Source organism: Gallinula chloropus (genome assembly GCF_964237585.1).
Source record: "Gallinula chloropus genome assembly, chromosome: 19".
Taxonomy (NCBI): Eukaryota; Metazoa; Chordata; class Aves; order Gruiformes; family Rallidae; genus Gallinula; species Gallinula chloropus.
In genome coordinates, this window is record NC_140104.1 from 2,602,216 (window position 1) to 2,623,476 (window position 21,261).

Below are 21,261 nucleotides of genomic sequence, written 5' to 3' on the forward strand. Positions count from 1 at the left end.
TGATTCACACTGTGCTGTGTCTGTGCCCCTTAATAAAGACACAGTGGCTGTGCTGATGGACTGGTGCTTAAGTGTTGTATTGTTTAGGGCCTTTGTTGTACAAGTCCACTTGTTCTGTTTTTAAAAAAAACAAAACAAAATACCCAAAACAAACCAACCCCAAAACAGATCTTGCAGAAGTCAACAGAGTTTTCTGAAGTTAGGATCTGGTACTTCTGGCTTTCAGGCATCTGGTTTTATTAAATTGTCTCCTTTCTAAATTACTGAAGGTGAAGGTGCCTGGTGACTAGGCTAAAGCAGGTGGATCAATAGTTCCATTGTGACTTTGTGTTTTCTAGAGCAGATACATTTAAATTATTTGTCTAATGATTTCACATAATTTGCTTGGCTGCAAATGATACAATTCCAGTCTGACCAGATGAAAAGGTCAGTCAGCACAGGATTTAGAAATACCAAGTGGCTGCAGATGCTCTGGGCTCAGTCAAGCCCAAGTGTGGCTACAGGAATTGGAAAGCTGAGTGTGGTGAGGCTTGTTCTGTTGGGGGGGGTTCTCTCTGCACCTCACAAGCATACCTGGCTCTGCTGGTGGGTTTGGTCTTTCTGTTGAGCGATTCCCTTGTATGTTTTGGGGTAAAACAAACTCTGATCCTATTTTTTTCCCCTTTTCCAGCTATGAATTTAGAAATGCCAGAACAGGAAATCTGGCTTTCCACTTCCAGAACGAGTGAACTTTCCCTTTTGGTGGATTCTTTAACACAGCCAATAAAAACAAAGCACTGTTACTCCAACCGCCGAAATCTCCCTTCCCCACGAGGAAGCATTCAAAAGAAGCAACCCTGTACCTCCACTGTAGAGCCTGAGGAAACTCTTCTTCCTGCTGGATGTGGCACTCACAACACTGATGGTTTGTACAGAGATGAAGTTTACGAATGTGTCGCTGACAAACTGAGATCAACTTCACAACTTGACCCTGTCTCAGAAAGACCTGGAAGCAAAACGTCTGGAAGGGGACACAAGCCACAACAGAGGGGAAGGTTTTGCTGTAGTTTCTAGTTCTACTAGTTGTAATTTTTAAGCACGTTGCTTGGAAAGGCTGTGGGGGAGTGTTCCCCACCCTGGCCCTTGAGGAAGTGAGCCTGAGATGGTGAATTCATTGGCAGTGAATGACCTAAAAAGTTCTAAGTTTTATTTTCCCTTACTTGAAATAAGATGCGTATTCAACTGTAAGATAAATGTGTTTTACTTCATAACGACATTAACTCTGAAGGCAGCATAGAATGAGCAGGAGCAAAGCCTGGACAGCATAACTCTTCCTTGTGGAGCTCTGACACCTGCACACACCCCCCCTGCTTCCCACACAGGGCAGACTCAAAAGCCAGACCTGTGCTGCCCTCAGCTCCTGAGCCACGACTCTGAATGCAGCCCAGCTTTTGAGGAGATTGTACCCTGTGGAACGCTCCAATTTCTTTCCCCTCCATCCCACAAGCAAGGAAAACAAGTAATTGCTGCCACATGTTGCTGCCATCCTCCACAGCTTGTTGTCCTCCAACCACCATAGTATCTAATTCCAGATGTTTGGTTTACAAATAATTTTTAATGACCTCTGGCCTTCTCCCTGACATTGTCAACACTTTCAACTCTCAAAACCCTTTAGTTTAAGTAAAAAAGCCAGTGTTACACAGCACCTCTGGTTTTTTGTTTCCCAGTGAATTGATTTTGCAGGGTATCAGGAAGTACTCAGTGCACACCGTTACCTTATCGCTGCAGTTTTCATGTATGACCCTTCTGGGGTTTTTTGGTTTATTTTTATGATTGCTCTTTTTTTTTTTCCTCAAACTTGTGCAAAAAACCAAAAATCACTTTGCAGAGAACTCAAATCATCTCCAATCTTCAGAATATCTCGATTGACTAGCAAGTGTTATGTTGCAATATTGGATTGTATAGAGACACACCACATTGTCTACAAAAGAGAGCAAAAAAGGCTGTGTATAGGTTTTTGGTACTATGTACCACCTCTTATTTCTCTCATGCCCAAGTATTCATGTACTTTAAACATACTATATTTAATTGTGTTTTGATTTAAAATATATAAATATTAAAATTTGTGTCAATTTTCTGTTTTCATGGGATTTGACTCCTGGGGTTTGATTCTGTTTTCAATCTGAGGTGTAGGGATTTGTGAAACAACCCTGAACCAGGTTCTGCTTGGTACATTTGCATGCATTTCAGAATCCTTCAATGGATGGTGTCAGTGGCAGTGGGGTGAAATAAGAACAATTTATGTTCATGTACAGGTTTGGGCAAGGAGGGGAGTGGAAGGGGCAGGAGATGGTTATGAAGAGTGTATTGAACAACAGCATTGAATCCTCTGCTGTGCAGGACAGCCAACCCCTCTGCATGCAGGGCTGGTGCCACATCCAAACCAGCCAGCTGAGCGTGTTTAGGGATTACGGGGCATGAAGGGTGCTCAGGGCTGTTTACTTTGGCTCCTGAGCTGCCCTGGGGTGGCTGTGGCTCGGCAGCATTGCCTGTAGTGCTGCAGTGCCTGGAGACTGAGGGGAAAAAGGGTCTGTCAAAAGAAAAGAAATCCCTGCCTGGGCTCCATCTCATTTGTGGGGCCTCTCCCGGTCCTGTGAGGGCACTATGGGGTGGCCAGGGTGCTGCAGGCTGGTCCAGTGGCAGCTCCAGGCAGCTTCTCTCTGCTTTGCTTGAATGGTGGCCAACAGGTAAAGCAAGGTTTGACTGTTGGTTTAACCCACCTGCCAGTTCCTCTCAAGATGGTTCTTGAATGTGATGGAGTGTTGATCTCAGGTTGTAGATGGATGTCTGATGCCCACTGGTTTGTGCTGGACAGGATGGGTGATGTTGAATTTCTTGCAGGTTACAGGTTTGTGCAGCAGCTCTTCTGGTGCAGGATCATCCTCTCTGTCCTGCCCAGCCTGATGGGCCTGTGTTCTGAGAGTGCCCCAGACCTTCACAGAATCACAGAACATTCAGCGTTGGAAGGGACCTTGAAAGATCATCTAGTCCAACCCCCCCTGCCAGAGCAGGATCACCCAGACTAAATCACAGAGGAACGTGCCCAGGTGGTTTCAAATATCTCCAGGGAAGGAGACTCCACAACCTCCCTGAGCAGCCTGTCCCAGGGCTCTGTCACCCTCCCAGGGAAAAGGTTCCTCTTTCCATTCACATGGAACTTCCTCTGCTCCAGCTTGGACCCAGTGCCCCTTGTCCTGTCGCTGCCATCCCTGAGCAGAGCCTGGCTCTGGCCTGACTCTGGCCCTTTGCATATTTATAAACATTAATAAGATCACTCCTCAGACTCTTGTTCTCCAGAAGACAAGCCCAGCTCCCTCGCCTGAAGAAGGGGTTCCATCCCTTCATCACCTCAGCAGCCCTGTGCTGGGCTCTTTCAAGGAGCTCCCTGTCCTTGAGCTGAGGGGACACGATATTCCAGGTGCGGTCTCACTAGGGCAGAGCAGAGGGGCAGGAGAGCACCCTGCTTCTAACACACCCCAGGATGCTATCGTCCTCCTTGGCCCTGAGGGCACAGTGCTCATGGTTCTCCAGGTCCCGCCCAGGCCCCTCTCCCCTCCGCTGTGCTGGTGCCCGGGGTGTCTCTTCCCCACACGCCAGACCCTGCGCCGAGGGCTCTGCCCGCGCTGCGCCCGGCGAGGCTCCGGGGGGAGGGTTCATTTCTTGTCACAAGGCGAGATTTGGGATATTTTTTCCCGCTTTCGCTGGTTTCAGACCCGCGGCCAAAGGCCTCTGTGTGCCGCCCGCCGCACGGGCCTGGGGCGGAGCGCGCCCCCCGGGGCCTCGAACCGGCGGCTGGCGGAGCGGCGCTGCTCCCCCGCCACCCGCCAGGGGGCAGCAGCGCGGCGCCTCCCGCCGGAGCCGCCGCTTCCGGCCCACGTGGGGCGCGCGGGAACGTGGCCGCGGTGAGCGGGGCTGGGGCAGCGCGGGGGTATCGGGGGGGGTGGGGGGGCAGCGGGGGGACGCTGGGGCGCTCCGGGTCTCCTGACCCCCCAGGCGGCGGCGCGGGGCTCCGATCGCGTGTTCCGCCCTCCCCGCGGTGCCTGCGCCCGGCTGCCCTGCAGCGAGCGGCTCCTCCCGCCCCACGCGGGTGTCCCGGCCCGGCGGCGCCGCCGCGGGGTCCCGCACCGGGGGTCTCTGGGTCCCGCCTCCCTCCCCGCACCGGGGGTCTTTGGGCCGCTCCCGGCGCGTTGCCCGCCCTGAGCCCGCTGTCCCGCAGGACATGTCGCCGGACGAGGACGTGCAGCGGCTCCTGATCCAGTTCCGGGACGAGGCGGGGGAGTCCCTGGGGTCCCCCTTCGATGTCCCGGTCACCATCACCCCGGACAAGCTGCAGCTGGTCTGCAACGCGCTCCTACAGAAGGTGAGACACCCCCTCCCCCCCATCCCTCCCCCAGCGCTTCCCCGGCGGCCCCAGAGCCCGGCCCGGGGCAGCCCCCGCCATGGCTCCTGCCCTTTCTCCCCCAGGATGAGCCGGTGCCTCTGGCATTCTTTGTCCACGATGCCGAGATCGTGGTGTCGCTGGAGAAGACCCTGGCAGGGCAGAGCGTGGAGACGGAGAAGGTCCTGGACATCATCTACCAGCCGCAGGCGGTGTTCAGGGTGCGGGCGGTGACCCGCTGCACCAGCTCCCTGGAGGGACACACCGAGGCCGTCATCTCCGTGGCCTTCAGCCCCACGGGAAAGTACGGGGGGTCTGGCAGTGGGTGGGGGGCTCAGGGCCGAGCAGCAGCAGTTGTCCCTTCCCAGGGCGCCGGGCTGAGCTGGGCTCTTCCTCCTCTCCCAGGTACCTGGCGAGCGGCTCTGGAGACACCACCGTCCGTTTCTGGGACCTCAGCACAGAGACACCCCGGTTCACAGCCAAAGGTGGGTGCAGGGGTGTCCTGGGAGGGCAGAACCTGACCTCCCTCCCTCAGGGACCCCCAGCCTGCTCCAGGGAACAGACAGAGCAAATCCCAGGTGCTGCCTGAGCCATGTAGACAGAGAACATCCCTCAGGGAGGCAGTAGCTCTTTATCACTAAGGAAGGCAAGGAGGAGTCTGGCCAGGAGACACATGGAGGGTTCCCCCCACCTCTGGTCCTGCCTGGGGGCGGGTGCATGCTGAGACCCTGGGGACAGCCAGCCACAGCCCCCTGCTCACACCCACCTCTGATCTCTCTGCCAGGTCACCGGCACTGGGTGCTCAGCATCGCCTGGTCACCCGACGGCAAGAAGCTGGCCTCAGGCTGCAAGAACAGCCAGGTACACATGGGCTCCTTCTCAGAGCAGGGCCAGGTGCCCCAGCAGCCATGCTGGGGGGCTGTGGGGTCATAGAGACCCTCTGCAGCCGGGTTCTGAACTGAAGTGAAACCTGGTGAAGGGGCTGTGGGGAATAGGGGGCAAAGACCTGTCTTCTCTGGCAGCTGGGGCATCGGGGTGGTTCCAGGTGTTCTGGGCAGGGTTCCTGTTGCTCAGAGGAGCTTTGTGTGGGGGTGCATCGCAGCAGGTGCAGGTTCTGTCTCTGAGCTGTGCTGGGTGGTGCTGTGGCTCTGTCCTCTTCGCAGAGGAAGATGCTTTTCCCTCCGTGCAGGAAGAAGTCCAGGCCTTGGACGTGGTCCCTGGCAGACAGCTGCATCAGGAGGGAGGTGCCTAGAGCAAGAAAGGGTATCACCCTGCCAAGCCAGGGTTGCTGTTTGCATGACCCAGACACGCAGCCGCAGCCTGTTTCACGCTGCTCCCACTCAGACACAGCCAGATTCCTTCCTACAGGAATGTGAAGGGGGCCCAGCCCTGGCTGTGGGGCAAAATGGGTGAGCTTAAGGTGCACGTAGGAATTCCCTGGGGAAGTGAGAGCACTCCTGGGCAATTAAACCTGAGTCAGTAACTTGCTGAGCTGCAGAGTGGCAGTTGTGCTGACTTTCAAACAGTTTGGGAGCAAGGAGAGTGGCTGTGGAGGTGCAGAGTGCTGCTGTCCCATCTTAGGTTTCTGAGCAGCCACTTGGCTGAGTTGATACCAGCCCCAAGGAAAAACAGGCCAGAGTAGCTCTGCCTTGGATCGTGGTGTTAATCTGCTCCAGGGAGCTGCCTGTCCTCTGCTTCCCCTGTTTCTCCCAGGTTTTTTAGTAGAGATGACTAATGCCTTGGCTCTTTGGACGAACATTTATGTAGAGAGAGAAAAAACAAGAGAAAACCAGCATGTGTCCCACCCACAGAATCCGTAATAAGTAGCATTTAGCGGGCTCTGGCTTTCATCACGCTCTGCAAACATTCACTAACTCTGGCACAAGGTGTCAAAGGCTCAGGCTGGCTTTTTTGTGGCTTTTTTGGGGGCCCTGGATTGGGTTTGGATCGATGGGGTATTTTTGTAGCAGCTGTGTTTTAGGCAGAGAGGAGGGCAAGGAGGTCTCATGCTTTGAATGCCAGCTGATTGCTGTGGGGATCTGGAAAGGCATCCGGCCCTCTGCCCCCCTCCTTTTCTGCTCCCTGCTCCCTGCCAATGTAAATGTGACCCCAAGGACACCGAGGCTTTCTAAATGAAGCCCAAACTTCCCTGGGATTCACATGATGTGTGTGGCCTGACGCGACCTTCTCGCTTCCCTCTCTCGGGCAGATATTTCTCTGGGATCCAGCCACTGGCGGTCAGATCGGCCGGGTGCTCGCTGGTCACTCCAAATGGATCACGTGGCTGTGCTGGGAACCACTCCACATGTAAGTGAAGGGCCAGCAGAGCCCTTCCCCTTTATTGTATGGAAAAGAGCCTGCTCCTGCTTGCCTCTCTCTTGTTAGGCTGCACAAAGGGGCCTCAAGGTGGGCCAGGACAAATCCAGCTCAAATCCCAGCTGCTGCTCACAGCCCCCCTGAGGGTGCTGGGGAGGTCACGGCCAGGTTTTTCCTCTCCATGAGGGAGATACACGCCTATGGAAAGCACTTAATGTTTTTGTGGTGCTGGACAAACATCTGATGTGCCCCTCCCCAGCATGAGCAGGAAAGCCTGCCGGCGTGGTGCCTGAGCTCAGGCTCTGCAGAGCGCTCCTCCTGCTCTCCTGCATCCCCCTTGCCTCTGTTGTCTGGTTTATTTATCATGAGGGCTGATTAACTGCAATCCCCTTATCCCTTCGATCAGCTAAAGCTCTGGCTGGGAAAGCTGGGTGGAGGGAGAGAGATGATATAAATGAATAAAAAGAAACAGGGCCCTTTCAGAGCAGAGCCCTGCAAATTGAATTTGCCAGTAGGAAACTCCAGCAATTCGCAAACAATTAACTGGATTAGCAAAAACTGATTGTGAAGGAGGATGAGGAAATGGGGAGGAGGGAGACGACCCTGTCAGGGCTCCATTGCTCTGTCTCCAGCCAGAGCTGCCCGCTCAATTCCTGCGCAACAGGAGGGGCCACGTTCTCCCTCGCTGCTGGTGCCAGGGGCTGCTTGCTTTGTTATTAAAAGCACATTGAGCAGTAAGGACGATGTGCAAAGGACAGAGACTGGCTCTCCCTGGCCTTGCTGGGCTGTGGCCAGCTGCTTCCAGATGTGTTGTATGTGTCCCCATGAGCCACACAGCTGGATATTGCTGCTTTCAGCCCTGCCAGCACAGCAGCTCTCTGTCTGCAGGCTGGCACCTTTCCTGCTCCAGGTGAAGCAGGGCAGAGGCAGGGGAGTCTTCCCAATGCCTTCCCAACGCCTTCCTGCTGCTGCTGGGCTGTGCTGCCCACACAAGGCAGAGCATCCCCTGGCTGGTGCCTGAGGACGCTGGCAGTTTGCGGTCCCCTCATTAGCCAGTGGGTTAAAGGTGCTTAAACAAGGTCGTTGCCAAGAGCTCAGGTGCCAGGTTTACCCTGGATTGATGCCTCCAGCCCAGGAGTCGGTCTGGAGGGAAGCATCTGTCTGCTTCTCCCCAGCCTTGTGGGATGATGTTCTCTGGAGGTCAGTGCTCTCCTCCTGCCCCAGCGCTCTCTGATCTTAAGCCAAAAGGGAAGTTGTCTTTTATCGACTTCCAGGCCCTGGAATCCTCTGGGGTTGATGGGGGAGGAGCTGTGCACACTGTGCAAACTGATCTCATCTTCTTTTTTGCCCAGAAACCCAGAGTGCCGCTACCTGGCGAGTGCCTCCAAGGATGGCAGCATCCGCATCTGGGACACGCTGATGGGCAGGTGTGACAAAATCCTCACCAGCCACACGCAGTCGGTGACGTGTGTGAAGTGGGGGGGTGATGGCTTGCTCTACTCCTCCTCCCAGGACAGGACCATCAAAGTCTGGAGGAGCCAGGATGTGAGTGTGGCAGGCAGCCCCGGGGCTGCTGGCGAAGGGGGCTGGACACGCTGTGCTGTAGCTTTGTGTGCTCCTCCTGGCACAGACTTTGCCCTGGAAAATGCAGGTGCTGGGTGGGTTCTGCATCATCCTCTTGGTGGGCGCTGTGTCCTCTTGGCCCATCAGAACCTTAGCACTGTTTGGAAGGGGGAGATGTGCAACGTTTTCATCCCCAAAAGTTTAGAATGGGCTAAAAGCTGGAAACATCCGTGGAGCAACTTGTCCTGGTGGGCTCCTTGGAAGATCCTGCGGGAAACTGGTCCCTGAAGCTCAGCAGTGTTGTTTCTTCCCTGCCAGGCCTGGCTGTGGGCCTGCCTGCTGCTTGGGCAAGAGGGTTTGGGAAGTTTAGGGTTACTCCCTGCAGCATGATGTGTCTGTGCAGTCTGGCTCTGTGCTGCCCATCCCTCTCTAAGCAGGTGGTTTTGTTCCCAGGGGGTCCTGTGCCGCACCTTACAGGGCCACGCTCACTGGGTGAACACCATGGCCCTCAGCACCGACTACGTCCTCCGCACGGGTGCCTTCGAACCCGCCGAAGCCACCATCAACCCGCAGGACATGAACGGCTCCTGTAAGTGCAGCACCCACGTTGTAGGCTGGGGGAGGAGGTGGGAAGGATAGTCAGGAGACCTGATGTCTCCTCTTAATGCTGCCACAAGCCAAAGCAATCCTGAGAGCTGTGAGCAGGTCCTGTGCCGGTCAGACACGCAGCTGTGATCTTCCTTGCCAATGCACAGGGTCGAGCAGTCTGGGACATGGGCAGGCCACTCTGTTTTCAAGGGCTTTTGGTCCCAGTATCACCCTTGGCAAAGAGAAGTGGGTGAGAAGTCACCAGTCTGTCTGCTTGGCCCCCAGAGCCAGGAATGGAAGCAGCATCACAGGCTTGTAACGTTTCATTTCACTTAAAGACTTCAAATCTTCCTTCCCCTTTGCCTTTCCCTCTTGCAGTGGTGCAGCTGAAGGAGAGGGCACAGCAGAGGTATGACCAAGTCCGGGTAAGTCCCTTTTGTCCCCACTGTTGTTTCTGTTACTGCTGGAAGCCATAAACATGCACAGATGGCTGTTGGACACCTGTGTTGGTGTGTTTCTGAGCTCTCCACACCTGGCTCGTACAAGATGTGGGTTCTTTCATATCTTTTGCAGGGCCGGGAACCAGAAAGACTCGTCTCAGGATCAGATGACTTCACACTGTTTCTTTGGAGACCAGCAGAAGACAAGAAGCCACTGGAGAGAATGACAGGCCACCAGGCATTGATTAACCAAGTCCTCTTCTCACCAGACACCCGGATAATAGCCAGTGCTTCCTTTGACAAGTCCATAAAGCTCTGGGATGGCAGGACAGGAAAGTGAGTCAGGTTGTTCTGTTACAGAGGTGGTGATCGTATGGGGTCCATACATAGCACAGAGGTTATGCAGAGATGGGCCCCAACATCAATTGCAGCAGCTCCATGGTGTGTTCAGCAGCTCCATAGCCTGAACTCATACAAAGTACTTCTGGCTGTGTCTGTCTGTGCCCTTGGAAAGCCCTTTGTCCCGTCCTCTTGTGTTACAGGGTGTGTGCTTGGCTGGGTGCACGTCACCCAAGCACAGCAGTGCCTGGCACCCATGTAGCACAGGCTGTCTGCTGCAGGGTGGGTTCTGTGGGGCAGGCACAGCCACGGTGGGATGGGATGTTCCACCCGGCTGCCCTCCTGAAGACGTGTGTGCCACACGCTGTAGAGTGACCCAGTTTAAACAGTTCCTGTGCCAGAGAACAGCTTGTTCTGGACAGTGCAAATTCACCTAGTTACAAATGGTGCTGTTGGTGTTTGGATGGTCCTGTAGTCCCACTTTTAACCTTCTGTGGAGTGCTGGTGAGCTGGCTGAGGCAGCAGTCCTTCCCTTGTTTTTGCCTTTGTACTGATGAGTTTGGGTTTCATGTCAGTAATTTCAACGGTGCCTCTAAATCCAGGCTGCTCAGCCAGAGAGGACACGTCCGGTGAGGCTGTAGTGTTGCCTGTTGGGTAAGGGTTTCTTGGCAGAGGAACTGAGATGAAGAGCTGTCCTTTAGAAGGCTCTGAGCCCATCTGGACGGGCTTTTAGACAGCCTGAACCACCTATGGACTCTGCATAGCAGTTAACTGCCTTGTGTGTGCTGGCTTGGGGTCTGTTGAGCGTCCTGCATCCACGCTTAACTTGCTCACAACTGGAAAAGAAGCATCAAGGCTGGGCAGGGGCAGGTTTGGAACAAACCCAGTTGTCTCCTGCTCTAACAGCATCATTGTGCTTCCTCCACACCAGGTACCTGACCTCGCTGAGGGGACACGTCTCAGCTGTGTATCAGATCGCCTGGTCAGCCGACAGCCGCTTGCTGGTGAGCGGGAGCAGTGACAGCACGCTGAAGGTCTGGGATGCCAAGACGAAGAAACTGGCCATCGATCTTCCTGGCCATGCAGACGAGGTGAGGTATCTGGTCAAGCTGAGGTGTTGGAGAGAGGCAGGAATGGCTCCTCCTCCCTGGACCAGAGAAATAACTGGGGCTTTCTCTAATGCTAGGTGTATGCAACGGATTGGAGCCCAGACGGACAGAGGGTGGCCAGTGGAGGGAAGGATAAGTGTTTGCGGATGTAAGTAACCTGTTGCCTGTCCGTTTAGGTTGTCACAGCCACTGCCTGTGTCCGTCCTTGCAGAAGCCTGCAGGGTTAGGGCATGATCTCTCCTTGCAGAGATCATAGCACTGGGCCAAATTCCAGCCCGGAAACCTGACATCCCTCAGGGCAGGAACTGCTGCTCTCCCCTGGGGGATGACTAGAAAGCAGAGTCCCTCCAACTGAGCAGTCAGTGGTGAAATTTGACTCATGTTTTGGCGCCCGGAGAGGGGAAGGAACAGTGGCACCAGCTGGTCAGACCCTTCCTTTCTCACCTTCCTCCGTCTCCCAGTTACGCAGACAGACAGATTCCCATGGGATGTTTGCCATTTGGCCGTGGCTGGTCCCCAGGCCCTGGCTGTGCTGCTCTCAGATGGACCTGCTGGGCCGGTGCAGACCCCAGGGACGCAGCAGCTCTTTCCCTTTGCAGATGGCGTCAGTAGGAGCGGTGACACGAAGCTGCTGGTCCCGGCCTGAGCTGGCCTGTCCCTGGCACAATCTGCCTTGGAAGATCTACAAGGTGATGGACGATGGAGGCTGACCCAAGGATGACTCCCTGTTCCTGTTGGCTGCTCTCCCTCCTGGACTCTTTCCTTATATTTATTTAAGGAAATTTTAATTCTAGTTCTTATTAAGAGCTGTGCTTTGCAGGATGATTTCCTCTGAACATTACAGGAGGAGTATCCCATCTGCCTCCACCTCAGCTGGCTTTTTATTGAAATTTCAGCCTCACTGTAGCCTGCGACCTTGGAAGGAACAAGCAAAGGGTGGGGACAGCTCATGCCCTCTCTTGCTGCGTGAAGAATCCTGCAGAGAAGAGGGTTTTAGTTGGAACAGACAGGGGTGACCAGAGAGGGAGAGAGGAAGGAGAAAAATCCAGCACACCACTACATTGCAGAGCTGTGCTCAGCTCCATGCCTGGGACAAAGATCTGCTGAGAATAAGGTCTAGGGGCTTCTTGTTATTCCAGTAAAGTTTTGCCTTTCCACTCAGCCCACTTCCCCATGGGCTGTTCCAAGGGTAATCCTCTGCATCCACAGCAGATAACTCATTCTCTCATCAGTTCAGGGTGCAACAGACACGGCCTTCAAACAACTGCTAGAGCTGCACTGAGTTTTCAGGTCTCAGTGGCTTTTGGAAATGGGGACATGAGGCACTTGTGGCAGGGAGCGCCCGTTTCCCATCCACTGCCGGCTCTGGGGAAGGAAGGAAAGGGTGGGGAAGGGGAAGAGCAGAGCAGACGTTTTGGGTGGTGTTTGTCCCTTGCCCTGGATACGTGCTGACAGCAGGGCTGGGATTGTCACAGTAAATGGCAAAACTTCCATTACACAGACTTGGCTCCTTCTGGAATTTCTCAAGTGCATTTACGTGCCCAGTGGGTGAGAGGGATTCACGCCGTCGGGTGCAGGTTTGGCTTATGAGCCCTTTTATAAGTCAAATCAGGTTTCCAACAGTCATGAGGCAAATAGACCTGGATTTAGTGTTTATTTCCAGGATCCTTACGTAACAGTGAAAAGTCAAGATGTGATTATTAAGGAGTAGAAATTGCATTGTCAGGTTTAGTTGCAGCAAGTTAGCATGAAGGCCAAAAACATTCTCCAGCTCTCATACTACAAATCAGATTACTACAAATCAGAACAGGAGTTTGGGTCTCTCATGCTTCCTAGAAGATGGATTTTAAGACTTTATCCCTCCTGGTAGGAGTGCTTTGGAGAATTAAGGGGCTAGTGCAGTAATGGCCACCTGTCTGCACGTGTTCAGGTGAGCAAAAGGCTGGAACCAAGGTTTCAATCATTAATACGACTGAGAACTCAAATGAGTATGTCTTCCTGTCAGCCAAGTCAGCAGGCTTTATCTTCATGGGATCTTTGGGGAAGAACTCCACATCCTGTACCTGCTCTTCCATGAACGTGCTTCCTCCAGCGGGTTCTGGCTGATGGTGAAGGCCATGCTGTGTCCATCCCTTTCATAACTAACTATGGGGAATGTTGTGGGGCAGAGTGATTTAAAACTCTAGCTGATAATTCTGCCTCCCCAGACTGCTGTGCCCTTGGGAAGGAGAAGAGCACATGTACAGCTCACAGATCTCTCCTAACAGCCAAGAAGTCTGCTCATTCTCCAAGGTTTTGGGGCTGCCTGTGCTATAGGGAACAGTTCACTCTTGGGAGCTCAGCTGCGTGTCCCTGGGTTTGACTTGCTGAAAGCAGCAGCTTCTGCAGCTCCTGGTAATGCATGTGTTTTTTCCTAAGGGAAGAAGCATGATTCTCTGCTTCCTCTCCCAAAGTGCTGCACAGGGTCACTCTGCCCTGTTAATCCAGGGTGCCTTTTTGTGTTCCAAGTGGGGATGTGTCGGAGCTGGGGGAAGTGATCCTGCCTGTGGGGACGGGCTTGGCCACGTGTGTGTACATGTGCCTAAAGACCGCTTCCTTGCCCACTGATTTCCAAAGCAAAGCAATCCCTGTGCCCTCTGGCCATGCTCCTGGGCCAACTCCTGCCACTCCTTCAGACTTTGTTTCTGTGATACCAGGCACCAAACTGGAGCCTGATTACACCCCACCTTCCCACTGCTGGAGCAGCAAGGTTTTATAAAGCAAAGTGAGACCTCTTGAAGAAAGTGTAAGGTGCAAGTTTACACTTGCACCTAAGTTTACACCAAAATCAGCTACTTCAGCCTTAATCTTTCTTTGACACGATCCTGGGTAGATTTTGCCCCTCACATGATGAGTTAGCATATAGTCCAAATTGTATTTTCCAATCTAAGCATCTGCTACTATTTTTATCATTCAGACAGTACCAGCCTTCATGCATACTAAGTGCTGGCCCCCTTCCAGCCCTATTCCCAAGCAATCCCCTAGCAGTCCTCCCAGGTTTATTTGAATGCAGCACTTCCCAGGGCCTTGTTCTGCAGTGGCCTGGCTGCTCATCGCTGGGAAGAGCTGCTGCCCTTGGCTTTGGAGGTGGCTCCTTTTTGGCAGGAGGCAAAGCGAGTGTGTGGCCTCCCTCACTCTGCTGGTGCTGGTGATGTAAGCTTTAATTAGCTGATTTTTTTTAGCGTTGCAGATGCAGATTTGGGTCAGTGGTGTTATGGATGGGGAAGACATGGCTTTTTGTTAGTGGATGAATCGAATAGGTTGACTGGAGTTCTCTGATGGCTTTTCTGGGAACTGTATTGTTAAAACTGCACAAAACCCCTACTGAAACAGCTGAGGTTTTTCAGTGCTGTGGGATGGGAATCTCAGTGTCTGCTGCTGTGTTTCAATCCAGTTTCACCCGAGTTACTCGTTACAGATGCCACACAGGTATGCCTACCACAAGGACATGGTTTTTCACTGCCAATATAAGAATAACTTTAAGCATATCTAAAAACTTGTTTGTCCCGCAGAGCCCTCTGACACTTTCTCCTTTAAAAAACTTTTAGAGCTCAGCAGATGCCACCATTAATTTTGTTACGAATCCCCAAAGGAAGGGCAGTGGTGATAAGGACTGGGAAGTGTGCCAGTGAGAGAGGTTTACCTGTCTCATAAATTCCTGGCTGTGATGGAGGGAGGGAAGGAGAGAAGAAAATGCTAAGGACACCCAGATCACAGCATCTCAGAATGGTCTGAGTTGGAAGGGACCCCAAGGATCACAGAGTTCTAACCCCCTGCCACAGGCCTGGAGCTACACAAGTTTCCTCTAATATCTAATCTAACCCTTCCCTCCTTTAGCTTTAGTCCATTCCCCCTTGTCCTGCCATTATCCACCCTTTTAAAAAGTTGATTCCCCTCCTGTTATAGGCTCCTTTCAGGGACTGGAAGGCTGCAAGGAGGTACCCCTGCAGCCTTCTCTTCTCTAGGCAGAACAAGCCCAGCTCCCTCAGCCTCTCATAGGGGAGATTGAAGTAGAATGTTTAGGATAATGCCAAGATGAGTGAGATGGTGCCAGACTCCTGCCTTTGGGGGTATATTTAGTTAAGTGGGGCCTGAACATCTTTCTTCAGGGCTGTGTGTTCAGCTTCCCCACGCAGGAGGGCTGGCCATGTGGCGCATGCGTTGTGCTCCCTGGGCCTTGGGTCCTTGGAGCCATACGTTCATCTTCTGCTTGACTCAGCTGAGCTCTTGATTATTTTCCCAGATCGTTAATTTAACTTCCACATGCATGTTTATAGCCTGGGGGAAGATAGAAGGAAAATCCTTTGATGAACAGGAGGAAAATCAGCATCTGCGTTGTTCTGCGTGAACGTTAGGAAAAAGCAGTTGTGTTTCTGCTTTGCTTTGGGTCAGCCTGGGCACCGTTCAGGCAATGTTTCCACCTCAGGAAGGGCTGTGTTTTGGTGGTATGGAAGAAAAGGGCTTACTGTGAAGCCCGTGAGCACTTTGAGGATGAAAGGCGTTGTGGGAACTCGGAACAGTGATGTCTCTGTTCTGGGGAGCTGCTGCCAGATCAAAGTGTACTTCCCTTGTGTACTCAAGCAACCTAGAAGGTGTTAATTCCTTCCCAGATGTGTTGCTTTTGTGATTGTGAGTCCTGGCTCGCATCTGAGCCACTAACTTGGCTGAACCAATGTGGTGCAGCTGGGAGAGCGAGCCACAAATCCCTTTCCAGTGCTCAGGCACCGAGTTCTCCACACACCCTGTAAATCGGTGGTCCTTGCTGGTGGTCTGTCAGTGGGCTGCAGCTCTTGCACATTGCTGAGTAAGCCTCAGCACCCAGTACTTGGAAGGATAACTGGTCGGTTAGGCACGGTACCAGTGCCCGCTGCCCAGCCGTGCCTTTGGAGCGTGCTGAGTATTTTATTGTCCCGCCGCGTGGCTCATCGGAGCAGAGCAGCACATCCCTCCAAGTGCTGCAGGGCTGCCACCGCCTGCCAGCACTAAATGGCAAATTTCTCTGTTCCTGGGGCGAGAGGAGCAGCAGGAGCCCCGCAGGGTTATCATGCATCGCTCCCCCAACCTCTAGTAACGAGGCTCCGTTTGGGAAAGGCAAGTGAATTGGGAAAGGCAGCAGTCTGATCTGTCTCTGACCTCTTTCAGCAAAAGCCAAGATGCTGTTTGTTAAATAGGTTTATTGTAGGCTGATGGTGCTGGAAATGTTGACACCTAGAAACTCCGAGAGACTAATCAAGGACCCAGCTCAAACCAGTGACCTGCATGCAAATCCCACAGCCCTTCCTCCAGTGGTTTCTCAGACCTCAGCCCTTCAGATCCTGTTTTAATCCCAGTGCGACGATGGCAGCGTGTTTAGTTATTCTGGTCAAACCTCCCCGCCACTCCTGCCTGTTTTGTCCTTGCTGTGCTGAAACAAACCTGCTGGAGGGCTCCAGCCCTGTTACAGGAACAAAAGGACATCAGGCCGGCTGCTACTGAAGCAAAATGTGCCTGCATTTGAAGTGTCACACAGAATAGGTGGCTTAGAAATTCCCAAAGTGGCTTTTTCTGTTCAAAAGGCATCTTATCTGGCTCATTTTGGGTTGGTTTTTATAGCTCCCTGTAAATGCAGCTAGTGACATTGGCTTCAGTGTGAGGATACATGCGACACTGAGAGGAGTAACACGGCGTGTGAGAATCAGTTAATGGCAATAAACAGCCAATTCTCAGGGAAATTATTTCTGAATTAGAATATTTAACACATTGAGACTTGTGGGCTTTTTCCTGGATTTAAAGGGGCCCTGTGAATGCGTACTAGAAAGTGTCTGTGTTACTACCAACACCTTAATTTATGATTAACTTGGAATATTTTTACATCTCATTTATTCTTTCCACGGGGGTGTTCTGAGCCACTGAAATGACTTGGTCAACCTTCCTTTCTCTTGGTTTGTTTGTTAGGTTAGTGCTGTGAATGGATTTTGGATGGGGCCTCAGAGCTTCAGAACATAAAGGGAGGATTCAGTCCTAAGGGGTTTTAAAACATTTTGGTTCTCTTTGACACAAAATAGATGTCGTAGGTTTCTTCTGCTGCTTCTATATCATGTCTAGAGCTTACAGTGTCCTTTATAAAGCTGTCAGTATTCCTTTCAGTATCTCTTGCTGAATATTTTATCCAGGGGCATTAGCTGGAGTTCTCCAAAGACATGGAGGTTTTGCTAAGGCACACAGCTCCACTAGCGCTTGGTTTTGAGTGCAAGAAAACAAAGGGAGGTTAGTGAAGACTAGGGAAAGGACCAGCTGCCTGACCCTGCTCCGTCTCTGTCTTGCTGTGGCAGCGCTGAAAGCAGACACTACAGCACATGAGAGGTGTAGCACAGCAGGGTCAGAGCTGTGATCCCGATGCTGTCTGTACTGCCGGTGTGCCAAGGGGGTCTGGGGCAGGCGAGGAGGTCTGAAACAGCTTCTGGATGCAGAGGTGGTGTGATGGAGAACACGGGCAGAGAGGAAAGGGCGGGGAGCAGGGAGGAACGGAAAGCAAAGGAAAGGAGGGTAATTATGGAGATCTGGAGGTGAAGGTCAAAGCCTTCATGTGACTGGTGTGTGGTGGTGGCTGGGTTATTTTATTATTTATTGTTTGTACGTGTTGCTGTAAACAGCCCCAGGTTGATTTGAAAGCGCTGGGGGGGCAGGGGCTGTAAAATAAAGAGTTTGCTCTTCTGAAGAGGGTGAGCAACCTGAATCTTTGGCTGACAGCACTCTGCGTGCCTGTTCCTCCATTGCTTCTCCATTCATTTCTGTCCCTTGAGGTCTGATGTAACCTTACTAATGGAGCAGGGATGGTGCTGAGGGCGGGCGGCCCAGGAGGTGCTGGCTGAGTGGCATCGTGGCCCTGGCAGCCAGGCCGGTGATCCAACACCTGCCTTCCCGCCTCACGGCCCTGCACAACTGTCCCCGTGCTCGCCCTGCCTTGCTCCGTGCTGAGGGTGGCTGGTTTGTGGGGTGCCTCCAGCCCGCCCTCCTCTCTGGGGGGGGCTCCCTCAGCTTCAGCCTCGCTGGCAGGGGGGCCTGAGGCGGCCGAGGTGAAACACAGCCGGCGCTGAAAGCCAGAGGCGGGCGTGGGGGGGCTGGACCCGCTGCCGTGAGGACAGGGGGTGGCTCTGGGGGGTCCCCGGAAGGGCTGAGGGGACCGACCCCAGGAGCCACGGTAGTCGGATAAGGGCGCTGGAAGGGGCCCGGGGCCAGCCCGGGCTGAGGGGCGACGGCGCGGCCCCGAGGAGGAACGGCGGGGCCTGAGGCAGGGCGCGCTCCTGAGGCGATGGCTGCGGAGAGACCCCGCCTAGCGCTCCCGCCGGGTTAAACGGGGTGAGGCACTCTTTGGCCGCTGGCGGAAGCAGCCGAGCGCTGGGGCCTGCGCGATGCGGCCTATAAAATGCGTGGGGTGGCGCGGAGGTCTGGGTAGTCGGAGACGGGGCTGGGAGGGTGCGGATTGCTGGGGCGGCGCTGGTGGAGCGGCGGGAGCCCCAGGAGGCGGTGGCGGCCTGAGAGAGACCCTCGCATACACCCTCGCTCCTTACTCCTCTCTCGCGGGAGGGGCGGCGGCGACAGCGGCAGCCACCCCCGGAGCCTTGGGCCGCGCCTCCCCCCGCCCTGCTGGATGCTCTGGGGCTCGGTCCCTGAGGGGGGCCGCGGCGCCGGCAGCCCCCGCTGTGGCGGGGCCATGGGGGCGGGCAGCGGCAGGGCGCGGAGCCCCTTTCCGCGCTGAGAAAGGGCCCCTGGTCCCGGCGCCGATGCCGCGCTGTCCCCTCGCACCCGGCCCCTGAGGATCCTTCCCTTCCCCTCCTTCCCCGCTTTGCCCTCCCCATGCCAGACGGAGCCCCTCGCCTCGGAGACGCCCTGCAGCAGCCCCGCCGGCCCGGGGGTCTGCGGCTGCCCCCGCGGTATGCGAGGAGCTGTCCCCGCCGCCGGGGGCAGCCAGGAGAGGGGCAGGTTCCCACCCCGCCGCCGGCTGCCGTGAGGCGGCTGTAGCTGCCTCGGCTGGAGGAAGAGCCCCTTTGTTTTTCCTCCCTCCCTCCTTCCTTCCTGGGGCTTCATGCCCCCCTGAGGGATGATGGAGGTGGTGGGGGACTTTGAGTACAGCAAGAAGGACCTGATAGGACACGGAGCCTTTGCTGTGGTCTTCAAAGGTCGCCACCGCAAGGTAAACAGCGATGGGCTTCGCCCGCAGCCGGAGCGGGGCTGGTTACACAACCCCTGAGAGCCGCCCGGCCTGGGCCGCTGGGGCCGGGGTCTCTCCGCGGGGCCACAGCCGTCAGAAGCCCGTGCTGGTGGGTGACAGCTGCGGGGTGGTGGGGGGGTGGGTGGGTTTGTCCTTTGGGGAGTTTCGTCGCCATTTGGGGCTTTGGGGAGAAAGAAAGGAAGGAAGGAAGGAAGGTGGGGGTGGGCTGGGGTACCGGGACAGGGGCGGTCGGGCCCGGGTCTGGGCCCGCTCCCGGGGCAGCCACGGCACCCGGCCTGCTGCTGCTACTGCAGCGGCCCCAGAGCGAGCAGCCGGCTCCCGGCCTCCATAAACCCTCTGCTGGGTTTTGTTTTGTTGGGGTGGTTTGGGGTTTTTTTTTCCTCTTCCTCTGAAAAGCCATCGACCTATCTCTATCCCCACCTCTCTGCTGCTCAGGCAGCTCCCTAACATAACGGCGAGCGGAGAGTTGCAGCTGTAAGGGAGGCTGAGCCCTTTGTTTGTCAGGAGGGTCATGTTTATCTCGCTGTTTAACGAGGGATCTAATGGAAAATTGTCTCCTTGGGGATTGGCTGAAGATTTCTTAAAATTCAGAGGTGTCTGGTTTCCTGGCGTGGTTTGCTAATCACCCCGGATATTCATAGTTAGGTTATGGTTTCTTGCTGCTGTGAGAGTTTATTCTGGTGGTGGTGGTGACAAAAGTGCTCGGCTTTACAGAAAACAACTCTTGTGATTTATCATCCTGGGGCATTAGGGCAGTGCTTGTAACTTGGAGATGCACAGTGCAGTGATTTGGGGGATTTTAAAAAAAGGGGGAAAGGAAAACAGAAGCTTTAAAGGCCAATAGAGATGCTTCCACCTTACGAATAAATAGGCAATTTATTTTTAGGTAATATATAAATAGAAAACACATAAGCTTACTTAAAAAACAGATGTTTTCTTGGGCAATATTCAGCTGTACACCATGAGAATGGGAAGTCCTTGAAGGAGAGTAAAAGTAACTTGATCATTGAGAGATGACTAAAAGGCACCACTACCAGAAATTAAATGGGATATGATTGCTGCTTTTTTTCCTTTTTTTTTTATGCTTTTGAAGCCATGAAAATGCAGTGTAGCTGCAGCTGGATTTTAATAGCTGTCTGAGCTATTGTGGGATGAAATAGTTCTCCATGGTGTCATGTGATGTAGTAATCACTGGTGGGTAGAGTAGGGGTAATCTTGCAACTCTTTCTCCGGTGCTTTACAAGCTAGTTTTTACTGGGTAGAGTTAAAAACACCGAGCTGACAATACCTTCTTGTTTGTTTGTTTCCAGAAAACTGATTGGGAAGTAGCCATAAAGAGCATTAACAAAAAGAACTTGTCAAAGTCACAAATCCTACTTGGAAAAGAAATAAAAATCTTAAAGGTATGTTGATTTGCAGTGATTTTTCAAAGCTGCTTTGCTTGAAAGGGAAAAGAGACTTTTGACTTAGTTCATTTTGGGTTATGGGTAGTATTGCAGTAATTGCTGTTCTGCCTTTTGTTTCTTTGTTAGTTCCAAGAGAAATTCAGAACTGAAAAGACCAAGGAAAGAAAAAGGAAAAAGTGGTTTTTTTCAGGTCTAGAAATTATGTCAGAACAGGTTATGGGCATGCTTTTGTAGTTAAAAGTGGGAAATTGTAGACTCAGTCTCTCTGCTTTGCTTATTGTACATATAGAAGAAAACTTTGGCCTTCAGGATGGCTAATGTGGCATACAACAAAAGTCATAGCTGAGAGTAAAACATCAGTCGTTGATCTTTCTTCTTCATCATCTCTGCTCAAAAATGCCTTGAAAGCTAAAATCACCATGCTGAACCTGATTCCTGAAGCAGTCTTCCCACTTCTGACTTGTGTTAATTGACTTAAAACGTGTATTGTGACTCTAATGAAGGAAATAAAACAGAGCACCATTTAGTGTTTCAATGCAATTTCAAGGAAATGTCACCTTGGATGGTCTCTTAGCATTCTCCACTCTCTGTACTTCACCACATCTCATTTTACATAGCTTTGCAGTAATAATCAGTGCTGCTTTCTCTCTGTGTTTCCAAATTTCTTGAGATACATCACTTTTATATACTAATATATACATATTATATTCTAGTGTATTTATTAGGTAGCAGAAATTATAGTGTTGGCTGTATTAGCATGCTGCAAATGCTTAGCAAAGCCAGAAGCTTTCCTGAGCAAGTTAGAAATAACTGTATGAGCTGTCCTCTTGAG

General features: G+C 53.1%; 3 protein-coding genes across 3 annotated transcripts in view; all 3 read left to right on the forward strand.

The window, feature by feature from the left end:
• The window catches only part of AKAP10 (A-kinase anchoring protein 10), a gene marked incomplete at both ends in the record, with an annotated part of 21,568 nt that extends 17,329 nt beyond the window's left edge, over positions 1-4,239 (forward strand). Inside the window, 2 exon segments of the mRNA XM_084273063.1 lie at positions 3,751-3,915; positions 4,033-4,239. Of these exon segments, the coding sequence (XP_084129189.1) occupies positions 3,751-3,915; positions 4,033-4,239 (372 nt within the window).
• NLE1 (notchless homolog 1) lies at positions 3,925-11,619 on the forward strand. Its single transcript, XM_084273263.1, has 13 exons — positions 3,925-3,941; positions 4,256-4,399; positions 4,504-4,721; positions 4,823-4,902; positions 5,202-5,278; positions 6,627-6,724; positions 8,086-8,278; positions 8,750-8,885; positions 9,263-9,309; positions 9,458-9,660; positions 10,595-10,754; positions 10,850-10,920; positions 11,372-11,619. The coding sequence occupies exons 2-13, from the start codon at positions 4,259-4,261 to the stop codon at positions 11,382-11,384; spliced, it is 1,437 nt and encodes a 478-aa protein (XP_084129389.1). The 5' UTR covers positions 3,925-3,941; positions 4,256-4,258; the 3' UTR covers positions 11,385-11,619.
• A 6,640-nt stretch (positions 11,620-18,259) lies between these two features.
• The window catches only part of ULK2 (unc-51 like autophagy activating kinase 2), a 40,873-nt gene continuing 37,871 nt past the window's right edge, over positions 18,260-21,261 (forward strand). Inside the window, exons 1-2 of the mRNA XM_084272912.1 lie at positions 18,260-18,984; positions 20,334-20,426. Of these exons, the coding sequence (XP_084129038.1) occupies positions 18,892-18,984; positions 20,334-20,426 (186 nt within the window). The 5' untranslated portion in view covers positions 18,260-18,891. The remainder of the gene's footprint in view (positions 18,985-20,333; positions 20,427-21,261) is intronic.